General features: G+C 39.8%; 1 protein-coding gene across 4 annotated transcripts in view; it reads right to left on the reverse strand.

Moving 5' to 3' along the window:
* RPAP2 (RNA polymerase II associated protein 2) overlaps positions 1 to 17958 on the reverse strand; it is a 63966-nt gene that overhangs the window by 9215 nt on the left and 36793 nt on the right. The window contains exons 12-14 of one of the 4 annotated variants that reach the window (XR_008578130.1): positions 14743 to 14892; positions 13947 to 14154; positions 3458 to 4628 (exon numbers count right to left, since the gene is read on the reverse strand). Coding sequence is in view for 1 of the 4 variants with exons in the window: in XM_054834374.1 (XP_054690349.1) it covers position 14154; positions 14743 to 14892 (151 nt within the window). In the remaining 3 variants the exon portion in view is untranslated. Of the gene's footprint in view, positions 1 to 3457; positions 4629 to 6768; positions 14155 to 14742; positions 14893 to 17958 lie in introns of those variants that run through there. The other 3 variants (XR_008578129.1, XR_008578131.1, XM_054834374.1) reach the window with 3 other exon arrangements.

Genomic DNA, 17958 nt, shown 5'->3' on the forward strand with positions numbered 1-17958 from the left:
TACTGATGGGCTTTGGGGTTTCCCCCAATCAAAACTCAACCAACACTTAATAAATGAATATGCTTATGGTCGCAAGGCAGGTGCCTTGTGGAAATGCCAGCACTTTCAGTGCTGCTTGTGCACATCCATCACTGTATGAGCTGTGACTGCAGGACCACAGGCTGCTCTTTATCCAGACGATACGCTCTGGGCTGACCTGCTTTAGGAGGACTCGAGGCTGGGTAACAAAGAAGGTGGGTTTCTGTATGATCGCTGTCTTGTTGGTTGCAAAGGTTGATGGGTATGTAAGTGGGAAAGGCAGGAAACTTTACAGGGTACCACTTCCTTCATGTGTGCAGTGGAAAGCTTAACTAGCAGCACCAAGCTGTGGAGGCTTTGTAGCGGCTGGTGTGATGCAGAGCCTGGTCTGACTCTGGGTTTGGAGGGGCTGTGTGGTTTGTTACAGTCAGGTTGAACTTCTGCTTTGTCACAGAGTGACTGTGTCACCACTGTGAGCAATGTGCGCTCTGTGTCCCCGGCTCTGAAAACTCAGAATATCCTAACACCCAAATACGTGACATTCGCTTTGTGAGCATTAAGTGAGGACAAGAAAACTTGTAATGAAATGTGGTGGTAGCCATTTCAGAAGACACAGTTTATCCCTGAGCATACTATAACGGAGGATGTGTATCTTTTGGTGGGAGAATCGTTCAGTTGAAGGATGGCTGTTTTAGGTGTTAGGGGTGAATTATTGCCCCAGTCTTGTTAGAGCGGGAAAGTTGTGATTAAGAAGTGGTGCAAACACCTACATAATACGGTGTTTCTGTGATGGTAGTAACACTGAAAATGTTGTGCCGTATTTACCCTGTACTGCAGAAGTAACAGAGCTGCACTAAATTAGCAAAACACACAGTTAGGAATCTGTAGAACTGTGTGTTTCAGAGAGAATGCTGCTTTCTAGAAGTAAGCATCTCTGAATGAATGCCTAAATCTAAAGAGAGAAGTGATTTCTGAGTGCCGTCATGAATTTCGCTGTTGTGAACAAAGCGTTACGCCTTGTCTTAATCTGTTTCATTCTTAGAGGCATACTTTGCATAAACTAACGCAGAAGTTGCACCAGTTACAAATAAAAGAAATCCTAGCGCACTAAATGACTCCTCTTTATGTAGGACCTCATTACAACCTTACACATTGATAGAAATATAATTCTGTTAGTCCGTTAGAAGTCTGAGGACATTTTCTTGTGCCTGCACTCTCAATTGCACCTACATGTGGTTTCAGGAAGCCTAATGTAACAGATTAAGTGCTTTCTTGCCTATGGCAATTTTACTGGAAATCCTGGTAATGAAGACCTCAGAATAAGCATTTGTGTCAAAAAACCCCATGTTTTCAGTGCTTCCACCCTGGAAAGGGATGAAGTAAGGGTCTGTGTTTCTCTTATATTATTGATTATTTATTGTAACTCTCACTGGAGGATAGCTATTCAGTCTCAAAATGTCAAACCTTAACCTTTGTGCAAACTTTCTGAAGTGCAGCAAGCTATGTGAAAATGGGCCACTGTGATTGAATAACGTTAACGTGGAAATAGTTAACTCCCACACAGCACTGTATTTCACCATCTGCAACGTGGCTTGCTCTGCAATGGTTTCACAGGTCTATGACGCTTGCGCTGATTTTGTGGTTCTCCTATTTATAATTACAACTGTACTTAAAGAAACATCTGTACAGAGATAAGTAGTACATAACATTGATGCAGATGCTAAAAACATAATTACGCTTTAGTGCTGAGCATTTAGTTGTCCAGGCTGACTTCATACCCTACTATCCATCATTGCTTTCAGAGGCAGATTCTCATCCTACCACAGGAGCTTGCTTGCTTTTCTCCCAGTTGGGTTCTCTCGCATCTGGTTGTATTAAAACACATTTTGTAACCATGTGATTCAGATCACTCTGTAACACTGACCTACCCTCCTTATCACCCTGCTGCTCCACGTGCTCTACGTTCTCTGCCAATTCCACTGTTAAAGATTTCTAGCATCACAGCTTCTTCCCCGCACCCCTTTCTCCTCCTCACTGTGAGCTGATCTGCTGCTCCCTCCTTATCTACCAAACCTCTGTTGTCATCCTCCTCTTCCCTAAACCTCTGCTGATGTTTTCTGTCCTCTTATGCTTGTGGTCCTAAAGTTTCTGTAGAGCAGCTGGTGCTGGCACTTCCTTATCCCTCTCTGAACAAGTGGTAGTCAGGGGCCCTAAGCTGGCAAGTCCAAGGTCTGCTCTGCCACACACTGCATATACGTTGCCTGTTGTGCTGATGCAATTCACTGAATGAAAAATGCCTCCACACTGATGGTCTGGTTTTAACGAGAAAATAATCACCACCACCCCCCAGTAGCCCCCCCAAAATGACCCACCTACTGAGAAGAATTTTTCACCAAGAACTAATTCTTACGGTCTTTGCTCCCAGTCAGCCCCATTTACTGCTGGATTCTGCTTCATCAGCATTCCGATTCATCAGCAAGCTGGTTTTCAATACACCTAATGTGTGACCCTCTTATTTTTTTTGTCCCTAATAGAAGGGCTTAATAAGTATGCCTGATAGAAGAAACTCAAGATTTGCAATATTACTAGTTTGTGAGAACAACTTCCACCCACGCCCAACCCCCGTGCATCTATTTCTTGCTTCGTGGTCCCAAAGTAAAACAGAACTACTGTCGTGCCTCTTGGCTTAGCCTCCCTTGGACTGTCTCTCATACTCTTTTATCTTTTGCTACTGGAAACATACTGCAGTTCATCCTGCTTTCAAATGTACTTCAGTTTTGCAAGACTAACATTAGTTGGTCTCAGTCCATCCACGGTGTCACAAGAAAGGACAACACCCTCCTGGTTTCTTTCTCATGTAGCCTAGAATAGTCCACTATAGTACCAGAGTGGCCACATCATCTTCTCCCCGAGAAGTCAGTTTAAAGCCCCTGGTCTAACCCAGTGCGTTTATTGCTGGGTGGCCGCAATGAGTGGCACTAAGCCAATGGATCTCAAACTCTCCATCCCCACAGCGCTCCTGTCCAACACTCTCCAAACATCTCCCATGTAGCTCTGTCCCACCCATCTGCTCCCCTTACATCTGTAGCCTCATCTTGTCTTCTTCACTGGGCAGGAAGGTTATAAACAGACAAGAAGGTAGACGAAGTGGCCCAGATTCCTCAAAGACCTCAGCATTCACAACTGCAGCCAGAGCAAACAGCCTGCTTTTAGTCTCTTTTAATTTTAAAGTGCCCGGCCTCAACATACTCAGCCATGTTCAAAATCGAGTCTGAAGGTTGCAGTGGGTATATCTACAGATGTGACCCAAATCTGGTAGTGAATACTTATGAAAATCTGACCCAATTCAGCTCTAACATTTCTGTTTGGTGTGGAGCCAAGGTTATAGTATCAGCAACATCAAAGCAATGCAACATATACAGAAAAATACACTCAATGAACTTTTATTTTTCTTTTAGCTCTGGGTAGGGTTAGGCAAAAGAGTAAGGGAGGTATTACAGCATGTATCACCAAGAAGAAAGCAAATATATTTTGAATTTCAAATGCATGTTCTACCTGAAAGGGATTTTCCTTTGCAAAATGGTGGTATGACAGCTATCAATTTTGGCGAAAGCTGTTTTATTCCCCAGGCTGTGAATGTGGGTACCAGGAGCTCAGAGTCTATTTCTGGATCTGCGTCTGACATCGTCCACGTGCCTGAATGAGTCACTCCGCTCCCCTTTCACTTTCCTTTTCTGTGAAAAGGGGTTACCTATCTTTGGAAAATGCTTTGAAATTGATTACGAAACCACTAATTGGTAACCCTCTTAAAAGAGGCCTCAAATGGTAAAGGGCTCACCTCAACACATGTAAATGTGCCCTAAGACGACCATTAGCTCAGTCAAAAAAAGTTAGTGAGTAAAAATAAGCACGATCCTGTGTAATCACTGATCAGTTTGATCCATCTTCAGTGGTGAATTTGTAATCTTGGTCAAAGTTCTGAAACCAGACAAGTTCTTACAACAATTAGTTAAAAGTAGGAATGCATCTCTTCTTTCAGCAAGAAAATCTTCCCTGAGGTTGCATTATGAAAGATAATGGCTTTAGATAGGTAACAGCCTATAGCGATACAGGGGCTATTATTTGGGGATTCCTATATAGCAAGAAATTCTGAACAAAGCTGTTACCGTTCCTCATCACATTAGTTTTAAAAATAAATACTGTACTTCTACTAAGGAAAAAATCATTTGAGTGTTTGCATAGTCTAACCTACAACAAACAATTTGGGAAGACAAGTGAACACGTAAATTTTTGCTAACAAAAAATTAATGGTGTAAAGTGTGTTAAAATGGCTGGATACCAACTGATCATAATGAAATTTAACCCATCTTAAAATGAAAAGTGACTTCAAACTTGATTTTTTTGTCCTTTTCTGTGTGTTTAAAAATGTTGAAGTGAAACACACTGATAATTTGGACACTTTTTCAAGTTGAGAAATTAATCAAAACCAACCTTTTCCTGCAGAGGTTTCATTTTCAACCAATTAGGCCTCTTCTGATTAAAGAAGTTGCATAAAAATTCTTAATCATCTCCGCACAGGAGCGCTGCTGTAGCTGTTGGGCGATTCATATCTGTTTTAGAGGCAAGTTTCATAATAATCTATAGATGCTGTTGTAAGAATCATTCTGAGTATCTTTGTCTGTCCAGCAACAGTCATGAGGCCCTGGGGCAGAGTCCTCCCAGCTTTGGAGAGGGCACCCATGTAAACTGACAACACACGTGAGCCCCTTTCAAGGAGCAAGGGGAGAGATGCCCAGTTCACCATCCTGTGCCCAACAGCAGGTACCCTGCAGCAGCTTGGTACATGGTTGGGAGGGTGAGAGGCACGAGGCAGCCCTTGCTGGGCAGTGCCGTCCCCTCCTCTTCCCCTTGTGGGGTGCAGGGAGCCAGCGTGAGGAGTGGGAAGCCCGAGGTCTCCTGCTGTGGAAAACTGCACTGTTGGGTGGGAGCTTTACGGGAGTGGACAGGGAGCTGACAGGGGGATGAGCACAGGCTGTTGCAATTAGTGAAGGGGTGAAGTGGAAAGGAATGGCCACGCACTGGGATGAGAAGAATAGGAAAGATTTGGAAGAAGAAGGAAGAGACAGGAACAGAGCAAAAAAAGGAAGCAGGGTGGGGTGACTATAACTCTGATGGCTGTGATACCCAGCTGTGAATTTTTAGTCAAAGGCTTTCAGTAGCACTAGGTATAGAAAAAACTTGAAGTGCGTATTATCTATGAAATACCGAATTCAGTATTTTAAAAATCCTGTGGCTCTTGGAAATTGTACTTTGCTAGCTCTCAGGCTGTAAGAGCTGATACTCTTGGGCTAACCTGCAGGGAACTTCCTTCCTCCATTTGTAAAGGAAATAGGGATGTGAAGATCTGTATCTATGCTGCTGTGCTTCCCCCCCACCCCCAACACACATGCTTCTTAGTACTGGTGACTTTATCAGCTTTGCCTCAGGCATCATTTCTCTTGTAGTCAAGGTTATCAGATAGAGATGAACTAGGGAAAAAAAAAATCCAGCTTTTGACTCAAACCCTTAAAAGATAAATGATGTAATCCAGAATCCAGCATTACTCTTACACAGACCTTTACAGAAGATGAGCAGTCAAGTACCAAAACTGGAGGTCAATGTTTTACCTTTGAATTACCAGATGTAAAAAACAATGTTTCTTTCAGTGAAACCTGCACAACAGCATTATCTTACAGTTGCATATTGACAGAGAGCCTTCAAGGCAGATAAATACGTGTTTGTAGCTATGTTTTTAAATTTTAACTTTCTTTTTTTTTAATGCTATGTCAAATTTTGAACCGTAGAAATAAGGTGACAGCATGCTGCAAAGTGTGAAGTGTGCTTGATAGTTTAATTAAGAAACCAGCTATTACGTATTTTTTCAGCATGGAAATTACCCCTTCTGCTGCTTCTACATGTCATTCTTTGCAGGAGAGTATCATGAGGCCTTTTAGATAAAACATTACTGCCAAGCCAAATTATAAATATTTGGCACCTTTGCACTCGAGCATTGTGGACCAAATCTCGTCCCGCGTCAGCCCCTGCAGTGGGAGGAGGGACGGCGTGCAGACAGGGACTGCAGCTCAAAGAGCTGTGGGTCCTGCTCTAGCCTGCCCATGAAGACCAGGACAAATCACTCCTGTGCTCAAATAGCCTCCAGTAACACAGGGACCTGCTACAGCAAACCAGGAGCTGTAGGCCCGCTTGCTCACTCCTGGAGCTTTGCTCAGCTCCTGTCCAGCTCTCCAGTGCGCTCTCATTGAGCAACACATGGGGGCTCTGATGCAGAGAGGCTCTGTGGCGTGCACAAACCACACATTCGCAGTGAAGAGGCCTTGCTTACCCTAGTGTGTAACTCAACTAGCACGGGAACACTCGTGCTGTTTTTTGGCAAACAAGGAGACTCACCGTGGTCCCACAGCAAGGCTCTAGTTCAGCTCAGAGATAAAACTAATCTTAACAAGAAAATATAAAGCATTGCTCAAATTAATCTCCTCTTTCCGAGAGCAGCCTCTACTTATACAGTAAGTGAGCATAAAACCTAAAAGCATCAAATGGCATTTGGATTCTTAAGTTGAAAATGTTTTAGATTCATTCTTTGGAACAATTTGTGTGATTTCTTCTGTTTTTCTTCAAACGTGATTCTGTTTTTCTTCAGCACTGCTTGCTGCTTGGGGTGTGTGGTTTGACACTCAGCTTGTCAGTTTAGTATTTTGAGATTGTGAGTTTTTTGAAGAGGGCACATCTGTGGTTATAGAAGAAAAACAAGAAGCATCAGATGTTCAGTGTACAAAAAAGCAGAGCTTGGGAGGATCTTAGAAATGAATAGTTAGCAGAGATGACATGTGTTTGACCCAGAGCTGCTGAAGGCTAATGTAGTATCTGTAAAATCGTTTATTTTCCAAGTTTTCAAATGCCCTCTGGAGAAATTATCTTAATAAGGAAGAAACTAACTACATTTCTAGTTGTGAAATTTTATAAGCTAAGGATCTTAAGTAGCAAAAATATCTACTTTGCTTTTTTAATTTTTTTATTTAGTGAGAGCCCACAGTTCAGAAAAAAAGAATGTATTCACAAAAAAGCTTTTCAGTGAATGGCTTCTCCTCAAAATATGAGAGATTGTGATTCCTAAACAAGGTATATAATTATCAAGAGAACAATTTGCTCTTGCTTGCATCAACGGGAGCTCTGTCATGAGAGCTTTAAGCAGTGAAACTACTGCCCTTTTGAGAACAGAAGGCAGCGTTAGGACTGCAACTTCACCCCCCCACATTACTCCTTGAGACTACTCGGATACTGCAGCAAAAGCCTAGGAATAGTTAAGGCTGCTGGACACTTAATTAGTCTTTGTGCAAGAAGGACTGAAGTCAGATTGCAGAGGGGTGTAAGCTTAGGCATGTTTCTGTGTAAAAGTGAACTGGATGTAAAAGTTGCTCAAAAAGCAACAGCCAAGGGGGTTTACAGCGATGTCTGCCTTTGTTAAAATGCAGTAATTGTTTTAGCTTAACCACCTGCATTGTTATCAAAAGACCTTAATATTTTCAAACTTAGTTTTTAATCTTTCTCTCCTGGTCTGATACAAATCCACCCTCTCTTTTCTGTTATGCAGATAAATATACTACAGCAATACAACTTTGCTTGCACTGTCTCAGTGAAGTATTTTTAATGTATCGCATGGTCATTCCTGCTTGGAGACCACATCTTCAATTTGAAACACCCAGGGGTTTTTGCCTAAGAAGTGCGGTATTCTGAAGTTACCTTCTAACACAGAATCACTAAGTGATGTTTTAACATGTCAACTGCCAAAGTAACATACCCATACTTTGAACTACAGCCAGCCTTGCTGAATCAGCACTAGCCACAGATTTGTAGCCATTTATTCTATTTGTTAAATTAACAAATCAGAAGTGTCTGCAAAAGGCTTTCGCCTGACTGTGGATAGCACTTGCAATACTGAGATGTTTACGGAAAATCCTGCTCAGTGGCAAATCCTGATTCGGAAACGTTATCATTTTTTTGCATAATAGGTGAGATAGACATGCCTAACATATGGTTGCTATAAAATACCTTAGATGAGTCAGATCTTAGCTGGCAGCTGTAAGCAGGGTTGTTCTGGCTTCTTAGATAATACTACCAATTATGATCTTTTTTGTTACTTAACTACTGTACTGTTAAATTATATTAACCTGATTTGTAGACACTCCTGTTTGAGTAGAACAAAAAGGCAAGATTTATGATGTAAATCCTGATCTGAGTGTTTGCAGCTTATTAAAGCTGTATCCAAAGTCCTTCAAACTCTCTGTGGTGATGACTAATTCTAACCAAACTGCAGGACTCTCCAGGAAGCTGCTGCTGTCCCACTATGTGTTCAATTCAGCTGCATAGCCCGTGAAATTTAACAGGCTAAAAAGTGCCAGAAATGGCATTGATTTGATGTGGTTTGCAATGATGCTGGATGTACCAGTCAGTAGCCCTACTGGCTTTGCTCTCTGATCTTTGTATGCAGCTCCTGCAGGTAATCACAGCATGCAAAAATGTACTAAAGACTTTGCCTTTAAAGTATGGGCTACCAAAGCATTTGAAGGGGGGAGTTTTCATGGTGGTGAGATACAACTGCCTTATGATCACCAATGTGTCAGCTCTAGCCTGTTCCTGGAGAAGGGACTCATCAGGGAGCTGTTGTCTTGGGGTAACTGCAGGATAGCACAGTAAAACCAACAGTCAGGTAGACATCTGAAGTGTTACAGGGGCCACACTTACTGCATTATTCTGATTGATAAGCCTTCCTAAGTCTAGGACTTAAGTCTGCACATTCAACTGTGGTGGCAAAGTCGGGGGAAGATAAACCTGGCTTACAGATCTCAGAAACTCTGGTCAGACAGTTGGTGGCCTTTGTTCATGCCCTTTCCAGCCCTGCCACTACTATTAATGCACCCCAAACGTGATGCTGTACTGAGGAGACTATTTTGAGGATGATACCCAAAAGGTATCTCACAATATTGCCCATTCTCCAGGGCAAGAACAGTTTAAAAAGGCTTGTGCTTTTCTCACCTTTCTTCTTGCCAATTATTATTCTTTTTGGGTAGTCTTGCCAATGTTTTCAGAACTCCAGTTGCCTTGCTACTTGCTCTATAGCTGCAAGCAACCAAGAGGGAATGACACACACTTATCACACATGTCCAGATCAGCCACTGAGGCAGTGTATGCTTTCACTTGCTTTTTGAAACCAGAGTGCTCAAACGAGAACTACTTGAAGACCTAGGTTTCTAGCTCTCTCCCCCTGACTCACCAAATCCTGTTTAGCACCACAAATGCCAGAGTTTACATTCTACAGCATCTTTCAGGCAGCCTGTCTCCCAAAGCACTAGTCTGCAGTCTATGCAGAGAAGTGGTTCTAAGATAAAGAGTCCCAAAAAGAAAGCTCACAAGAGGAAAGGTCTCTAGCAGTATTACTTTGTCTTTGCTAATAGCAGGCACACCCACTTCCTCTGACTCTAGAGGACCACTGGCTGTCAGGGGGTAGAGATACACAGTTGAGAAACAGAGGTCTTTTTAGGTGCCCAGCCCTGGCTTGTATACCATCTGCTGCTTATGGAAACTTAAGACTTGCCAAAGAGAGGCTGATTCTGGGTTTTCAATATTTAATGCTCATTGGAAATGACAGTTCAGCATTACCGGCTACTCTGGTGAGATCGAGCTAAACCCTGCTCACAGTACTGGGTGTTCATAAGCAATTGCAGAAGTAAACAGCAAGTATGGAATGCTTAGAGCCAAATTGTAGAACTAGAGTGTAACCTCCTGGACGTACTTTCAACACACTGGCATTTTTTTTTTCCTAAAGACTGCCACTCACTTTAATTCTTTTGGTTTTAACTCTTACAGGTTAAGAAAAAATTCTGTGTGAAGTTGTAGTCATCAAAATAAGCAAACAATAGGATCAGATTGCTTAGACCTTCCCACTTTGCAGGGGCAGGTCCCCATGCAGTTTTGTGCCACACTTTATTATTAAATAAATTACTCTGAGGAGAGCCAGTCTACTATGGCCAAAGTTCTCAGCTGACTTACCTGCTTTCTTTCTGCCACCAGGAAATAGAGGCAGAGGCATTAACACCACCCACTTCATACATTGCACTAAGGTATGATTTGGGGAACCTAAATTTAAGAGCATCGGTTCTCTCTGAAGTAAATGGAGACAGGCAGGTACCTAAGGTTGGATGCCTAAATTTAGAAGCTGTGAATACCGCTTTCCCCTCTCTCTTCCTTTTTCTTCTCTCTGATGTGTTAGTCCTTTTCTCTCCAGCAGTTAAAGGTCAGCTGAGCTGCTCATCCCCTCTTGCATTTTGTAGAGTCCACATTCTCTCAAAATAGGGAGAGAAGGGTAGGACATGCAGGTTCAACATCAAGATTCACAGGACCATTATTTCCCCCAAAAAACCACACCAGATCCCTCACTTTTAAACCACTCACTGAGACTGAAGAGTGAAAATACAGGTGAGTCTTCTGTGTATTCCATGGACACAGCCTTTGAGGCCTCGGATGTCTCTCATGTATCTACCATGCTCTTTATTGCTCCCTGTATCACTCTTTAAAGACAGGGTAGATGTATCTGTCCAGTCCTGGGTTTGGAGAGTAGCACAGCCATGTCAGTTATGCTGCTCTAGATTTACTAAGGCACTTTTTTGTTTTGATGGTCTTCAATGAAATAAATCAAGCTCTCTTCTGCTTATTCTAATGTAGAATTTTGCATTACCATATATAAGCATAACATGATTTGCAACCTTTACAAAGATGCAGGGTAATCTCTTTGAATACCTGATAATTTGCAGGTTATATTATGATTTGCCCACTATCCTGAAACAGCGACTATCAAGCCAACCACTCTGAATCCCCTTCTTCCCTCCAAAACCCAAGAAAAATCAGCAAGCTTGGTCAGTGGGCACAAAGAATCAAACAGCAGCAGTGAAGGGCTCTGCACCAGGAAGTTCAGTATTACAGAATGCAGTACTTACACTGACAGGATTTACAGGACTGTGAACTGAACTTTGGTGTGAAAATAGATTTTCCTCTATCCTCTTTGGCCAGCACAAAGACTGCTTTCAATAACTTTGAACAATTTGACTTTCTCTGTATATGTGCTTTTATTAACACTGTTCTCTTCCTGAGGTTACTTCACTACATCTATAGAAAACCCAGTAAGAAATCCAAATCTGCACTATGCGGGTATACGCCACACATTGCTCCTTTCATTCTGAGAAGCTGCAACAGCATGAAGCAGGCTTTGTGTTAAGCTTTAAACTAAAGTGTTCCTCTATTCTTTACTATATCCATTACATACGTCAGAAAAAAACCCAAAAACCCTATCATAGAAGTCTGGTTTCTCCCCCACCCCCCTGCTATTTGCCCTGCTACAGGTCCACTGCCAGACAGGCTTGGATGCTTTACACTGTCATGGCAACGGATTTCTCTGACTTTATGATCTAAGCAGCTGATGGCTTTACCAAGCTCGTGCATCTTTCATAGAGCTGTTCAGAAATAAAGGCTTATGTCCCATCTACCCGAAGTCCCAGATCCATAACATCCCTACGTGCCTGCAGCTCACAAGTAAGTCACTAAAATTTAGTCTGAGATAGAGCTCAAACCCACCACTGAGCCGAGTGGAGTCAACTGTTCACATTCATTTAACTAACACAGGAAGGAAAAACGGTAAGCACAGCAGCAAGGCCACAAGGAAACAATCTGCCTGCAAACACAACCAAAACGAGAAAGGGGGAAAAAAAAGAAAGTCAGTTGAGAAAGAGTAAAGTCTGTTAAAGGACAGATAGTTATGGCAGAAATTAGCTTTAAGCTCATAAATGAGGTCTAGATTTGAACACTCCTAAGCAGTTAAGCTGTTACAAAACATGTTCGTAAAAGCCTACATAGATGAACTTAATTTTTGGTGCTTGAGTTGTGTTTTTTCGTACAACCAGTTAAGGCTGACAGTACTAAAGATCCTTTTAAGATGAGTCTGTAGCCTTTCTCCTACTCAACAGTAATGGGTATATGTATACTTCCTCCATTTATTTACATGTGTTTTACGTCTAAGGGAGATGAAATCATGAAAGGTAAGTGAAGAATATCCTGTCAGGGTATTTCCAGCACATTATAGGCATCTGTCTTCTGGACTGGTGAAGAAGGTCATGGAAGGAGAAAGGTTATTCTGTTCTCTTAGGGCAAGGAAAAGAATGAGTGAGCTTACTACCCAGCAGCCAAGGAGGAGATGCAAAAATCCTGGCAGCTTACTTTTTTGAGCTGCTAAGGCAGACAGTAAAAGCAGCTCCAGTGAACCCTGATAAAGAGGTTTTTGGGGTTGTGACCTATTCACTCTTATTACAAGATCATACGTTTCCTACACAGTAAGTGCTGAAGACCAAGCCTAAAAATAACTAACAAAAAAAATCACACCACTAAACTGACAGGAAGTGTAAAAACTTTCCAAATGAGAACCACTGAACCTGATGAAACACAGTCATATTCCTGGTATGATGTACATTTGTAATGCCTTCTAGGTGTACTCTGTATAGCATCACTGTCATGCTGTAGTTGCAATCTTTGCACCCTAAGGTAAATATACAATGGCTTGTTCAGAATCTACAGTGAAGTACTAGCTAAAACCAGAAATACATTTAACTTCCAAAATCAGAAGCAGATAGATAGAAATTCAAGGTTGAAGTTTTGCTCAGAGTATCATACATATTACTCAAGTCTTCTATAAGCTTATCTGTTGGTGAGGTCCTGTCCCTTCTTTGCATATCTATCAAGTAAAAAGTTTTCCATCATGGTACAAACCCAGTGTACCTTCTATCCGGATTACATCATGCATTCTTACGAATTTGGCATCAGACACGCTCTGATCACGATGGGTATTTTTTTCTTATTGCATACTTAGAAAAATGCGTAGCTTTAATTCTGCATTAAAGGTTTTCCTCATTCTAAATTGTTGCTTTTACAAGTTATACTGAACATAACTTCCCATTACAAGGTAAGTTAGTAAAAGTCAAGCATCACCTAAATAAACTCTACTGCACAGTGAAGCTTCCAGGGAAAAGCTGCAAAGGCTCTTTATGTCGGGGCCAATCAACATATTTATACTGATTATCATGAAGGAACTACACAACAATAAAATAATTAAGTGTGGAGTTCCCTTTTGGTGTCCAATTACAGAAATAAAACAAAGGAGTAAACTTTGGTTTTTACATGGAGTTGCTATGTAGAAGCCCTCCTAAGTCTCGCTTCAGCCCTAACCAGCGCTGGCATTTGCTGCAGACTAAGCACTGTCAGTAACAACTTTCTTCTCAAGTCTCTCAAAGGAAAGTGTCCTATGAACTGGGAACTACGCAATAAACCATATTATGGAATCCTTAAGAATTACTAGTGGGTTAGTTTTAACTTGCATTTTATAATCAGTTAATGACAGAAGCGAGTCTAAACACCACGACTCTCTTAAATGAAATGACTACTGAAAGCCCAAAATTTTTAGTTATTAAAATATATTTTAAAGTCCAAATTAGCAACAATTAGAGACTGTTTAAAACTAACTTTTACACAAGTTCAAAGACCACCCCTTTTCTTAGAAGTAGCAAGATAAACAGGGTATAGATCAGACATCTTTACTGTACTGTCATTATCATTCTTAAAGATTGCTGCTTTGGGTCAACTAGAAAATGTCAGCAGCAGTGTTCTGTTAAAGCTAATATGCTTTTTTTTCCCCTCTCGTTCCCCAATTCCTGCAGACAAATTTTAGCTGAAAATTTCCAAAGGAAAAAAAAAACCAAACCAACCCAAAATCCTTTCTACTGCTTTCAAATAGGTTTCAGATGATCCACATTTTAACAAGCCTTCATGCATACCTTGAACAACTGCTGTTATAGTCAGCTTCTCCATGAGACTTCAAAATTCTTATTCAAAGGAAGAAAATAAAAAAGCAGAAATGCAGGAAGTACAGTTAATACTAAATTTCATTTTTCATTTTAAAAATGTTCCAACAATTGAAGGTGTTCTTTTGTTCTCTGTGCCACTATTTCAGATAGCGGGAGAAGTTAAGATGATCACCTTATTCTGTGGGGAACAAAAGGAGTGACATCAGTAATGTTAATACATTAATTAATTAAATACTATAATGCCACATTCATCCAATCAGTAGAATATGATCAGCATAAATAAGGTATTTGCTCTTAAATTTTTCAGCCTACCCAAAATGCAAAATATAATCTCAGTATTATACAAAAAAAATATAGCTTTTAGCTCAATTGATATCTAAATGACATTTTTTCATAAATAAATAATAATAATAATAAAACCCCACTGAGATTTAGCCATTGCAGCCACACAGATTTTTTTTTAAAATAAATCGTAGAACTTGAGTAAAAATTCCTCCTGAAACTGCAGTAAACCAACTCTATATAAACCAACTATACATTCTCAAAAGATTAAAGTGATAAATAAGCAGCTGGCATTTACTGTAAGTGACAAAATGATGACACTCATTTCCACACCATATATATTTCTTTAAAATGTACTTTACACATTTTCTACTCTGGCTGATACAATCTGTAGTTACTGTGCATACTACAAAATGCTGAAAATTAAAACCATTGTTAACTGGCTTAGTTTTGTGACATGCAAAATAGCTTAAAATTGACTAACCATTTGAGTAGGTAGTCCTTTCTAAATATTCTTGTTAAACTTTCCAGATCTTCATTTTTGAAATGCAGTTCTTCCAGCAACGTAGTCAGGAACTGTGTGTACATTGGGCTTGTCTGAGTATGCTTGAAAAGTGGAGTAATTTGTGACAATCTAGCAAAAAACCACCCAAAATATATTTGATATAGAAATGTGACTTTTTAGTGTCAGATGTAAAAAAAACAAAGCTTTTGAGTTTGAACAATTGTATTGAAAAAAGGCAGTTTATAACATTACACTTAATTCATTACAGTACATAAGATTGTATTATATACAATATGACCTGTACCAAAAAATGAATTTTTATGAAGATGTAGTGAAACTAAAAAAAGAAATCTAATTAGAAAAAAATGGACTAGTAGTTTGTATGCCTCTAATCAGTTGTATATTCATGTTATACAATGTAGACAAACAAAATTCAGAACAAAGTGCAAAATGTTATATAATTACACATAAAAAAGGAAAGATATCAGTCATTATTTTCTTCTTTACCAAAAAGCTCCAAATTGTAAAAGCTGTATAGTTCTTCGTATGAGTAAAATATAAAAGAGCTATGAAATTCTGTCTTAAAGTAACCAAGAAGAACATTTTAACTACAAATTATTAACAGGGCTCCTTGACAGAAGTTGTACGTAACTGGTAAGTTGCACACTGCCAAACTTCATAAAAGCATTCAAGAGGGTCACTTACTTGGACGATTCTCCCCCTGTTCTGTATGCCATAAACCACACAGTATGTCAAAATAGTAAATACATTTTGCTTTAAGCCGAGATTTCTCCAAACACATAGAAGGCTCCGACAGAGGCATTTTGGATTATTATTAATTTTACTTGACTCAGATGGGCACATGAGACACCAATTAAATTCTCAAACTGAGGAGCAATTTGATTTCTTCATTTTGACAGTCTGTACCTTAAGGCAGTTTAAATTACACTTCTTACACAGTGAACTGCTTTAAAAAATAGGCTTTAAGAAGGCCAAACAAAACTAGAACAAAGCTAATTTAATCCTGAGAAGTTTTTATATGGGATACTAAACTTCAGTTTTAAAGCTGATACTATAGCAAAGATTTGCTATAGTGAAACTATTTTCTGTTTCGGTAACAAAATTAACTGCTTAAAGCCTCAAAGTGCCTGCAGTTTTAGAGTGCTTCAGAAAAATAAGAGAATCAAAGAGGGAGAGAGGGAGGAAATTATATTTCTGAATTCAGCTCATGAAGTTTAGCTTTAAAATTCAAACAATACTGGGCCTTTCAAAATTTGCTATTTAGCAACAACATTTTACAGAAAATCTTCCATTTGGGCCTGATTTTCTGAACTGCTGAGTAGCTGGAGTTCATCCTGTTTCCACCAATTTTTAAAAGTTACAAGTGGAAGCTGAAAGTAGTTACTAACTAGGAGAATAAAGTATATACGTGAGAACAGACAATGGAAATAAATAGGGCATTAGTGCACATCCCCAAAGAGAATTTTATGTCATCTGAAATCATAGAAACTGCAAGGCATGCATTACTGTATATTGCATTTAGTTCCAGGATCAACAAGAACAGCAATGGGATCTTCAAAGGATCCAAACCCAAACATGCACAGTGCTGCTGCTAAAACACATTCCTTAGTTTGGAAGGAGCTATCACCATGCAGATCATCTACCTATATAATATCTGTATGGAGAGGAGGCGAAATGTTGAGCTGTTGGTTTTCATTTGTGCTTCAATTTTATCCAAATCTCTTTTATGCTAAAGTCCTTTCTTTTTATCATAATTCTATTGCAAAACATTGCAAAGGTAGTAAGAGCTGAATCTACTTCCTAAGCACAAATATTTTTAAAAAAATCTTTAATGAACAAAATTAAGTATTAAAGCTTATGCTGAACTTTAAGTAACTTCAACACCAAACGTTACTGACAAGATCACTTAGCAAGAACTCATTTCCCAGCAACAGTTACTTTGTCTCAAATACTGTATTTGGATAAATAGTGCCATTGACACCACATAGGAAAGAGTTATTGTAGGATGTTTGTGAAATGTTGTACTTTTAATAAGAAACTCAAGCCTACTGCTTCCTAAAACCTTCACAGCTCTGAGACCCTTTAAGTGAGTAACAGCTGAGATCAATCTCCCTGCCATCATTGGTATTAAGACCATCTCCACTTGAAGAAAGCTGCATATAAAAGAAGATGCTTTTAAATTAAGCAAAAATAGTGCTAGAACACAAAGGATCTGACAAGACATAGTAAATAGAGCCCCTCAATACAAAAATATTTTTTAAAAAATATTAATAAATAGACTTTTAATAAGTTAAATTATTTTCCATTTCTTTCTAAATATTTAAACTGTCAAACTTGGTGAGGAGGACTTTAAGAGATGCTCAAGGTAAGGACACGGTGTGGAAAGAAACAGACTTAAGCACAAACTCTGCTATATAAACCCTTCCACAAAAGAGAAATATTCACAGTTGGATTTGTGATTTTAGGACTGAGGCCACTAGGTTTTGTAATGTACTTCACGACATACTGGACTGAGTTGTTTGTTTGCTGGTGAGAAGTATAGCGGTTACTGTTTAAACTGGTAAAACAGAGTGCCTCTGCCCGGGCTTGACAATCTCGAGGTTGATTTTTGCATTAAGACGCTTTGTCAGCAGGGGAGCAGAGGAAGTGCTGATAGAAGATCAGAGTGACCATTTCAGAGTGTGAGTCTGGAGACAAGGATAGTGGGAGAAAGACCTGGAGATGCATTATTACGCCTTCAATTTGCCCTTCTCAAGATTAAGTAGGTTATATATGAAAAGAGACTGGGGCATAAACAGCCATGACTTCCTGAGTGCTGGTGCCCAGGTGGCTGTAACATCGCAAAACACTCTCTTGGCAATGTTGTAGATTTACATGCATTTTTAGCTGAATTTCTTCCTCCTGCCTTGGGCTTAAGAGGACGTTATTAAGGACATTATTTTTCAAAAAGAGCACAAAACTTGTGCAGTTTTAAGTAATATTCTGAAACTAAAATCTTTATAGTATGAAGCTCACATGCTGAGCAGTCTGTTTTTTTAATATATATTAATTTTTTTTGAACTGCAGTCTGTGATATAACATAGTTTCATGAATTACAAACACATCCTATCAGACCCCATTTAAGACACTCTGTTTAAAGCGTAGCTATGACAGCCCACACTAAGAAAGAAAAAC

The sequence above is a fragment of the Grus americana genome, chromosome 8, assembly GCF_028858705.1.
Source record: "Grus americana isolate bGruAme1 chromosome 8, bGruAme1.mat, whole genome shotgun sequence".
NCBI lineage: Eukaryota > Metazoa > Chordata > Aves > Gruiformes > Gruidae > Grus > Grus americana.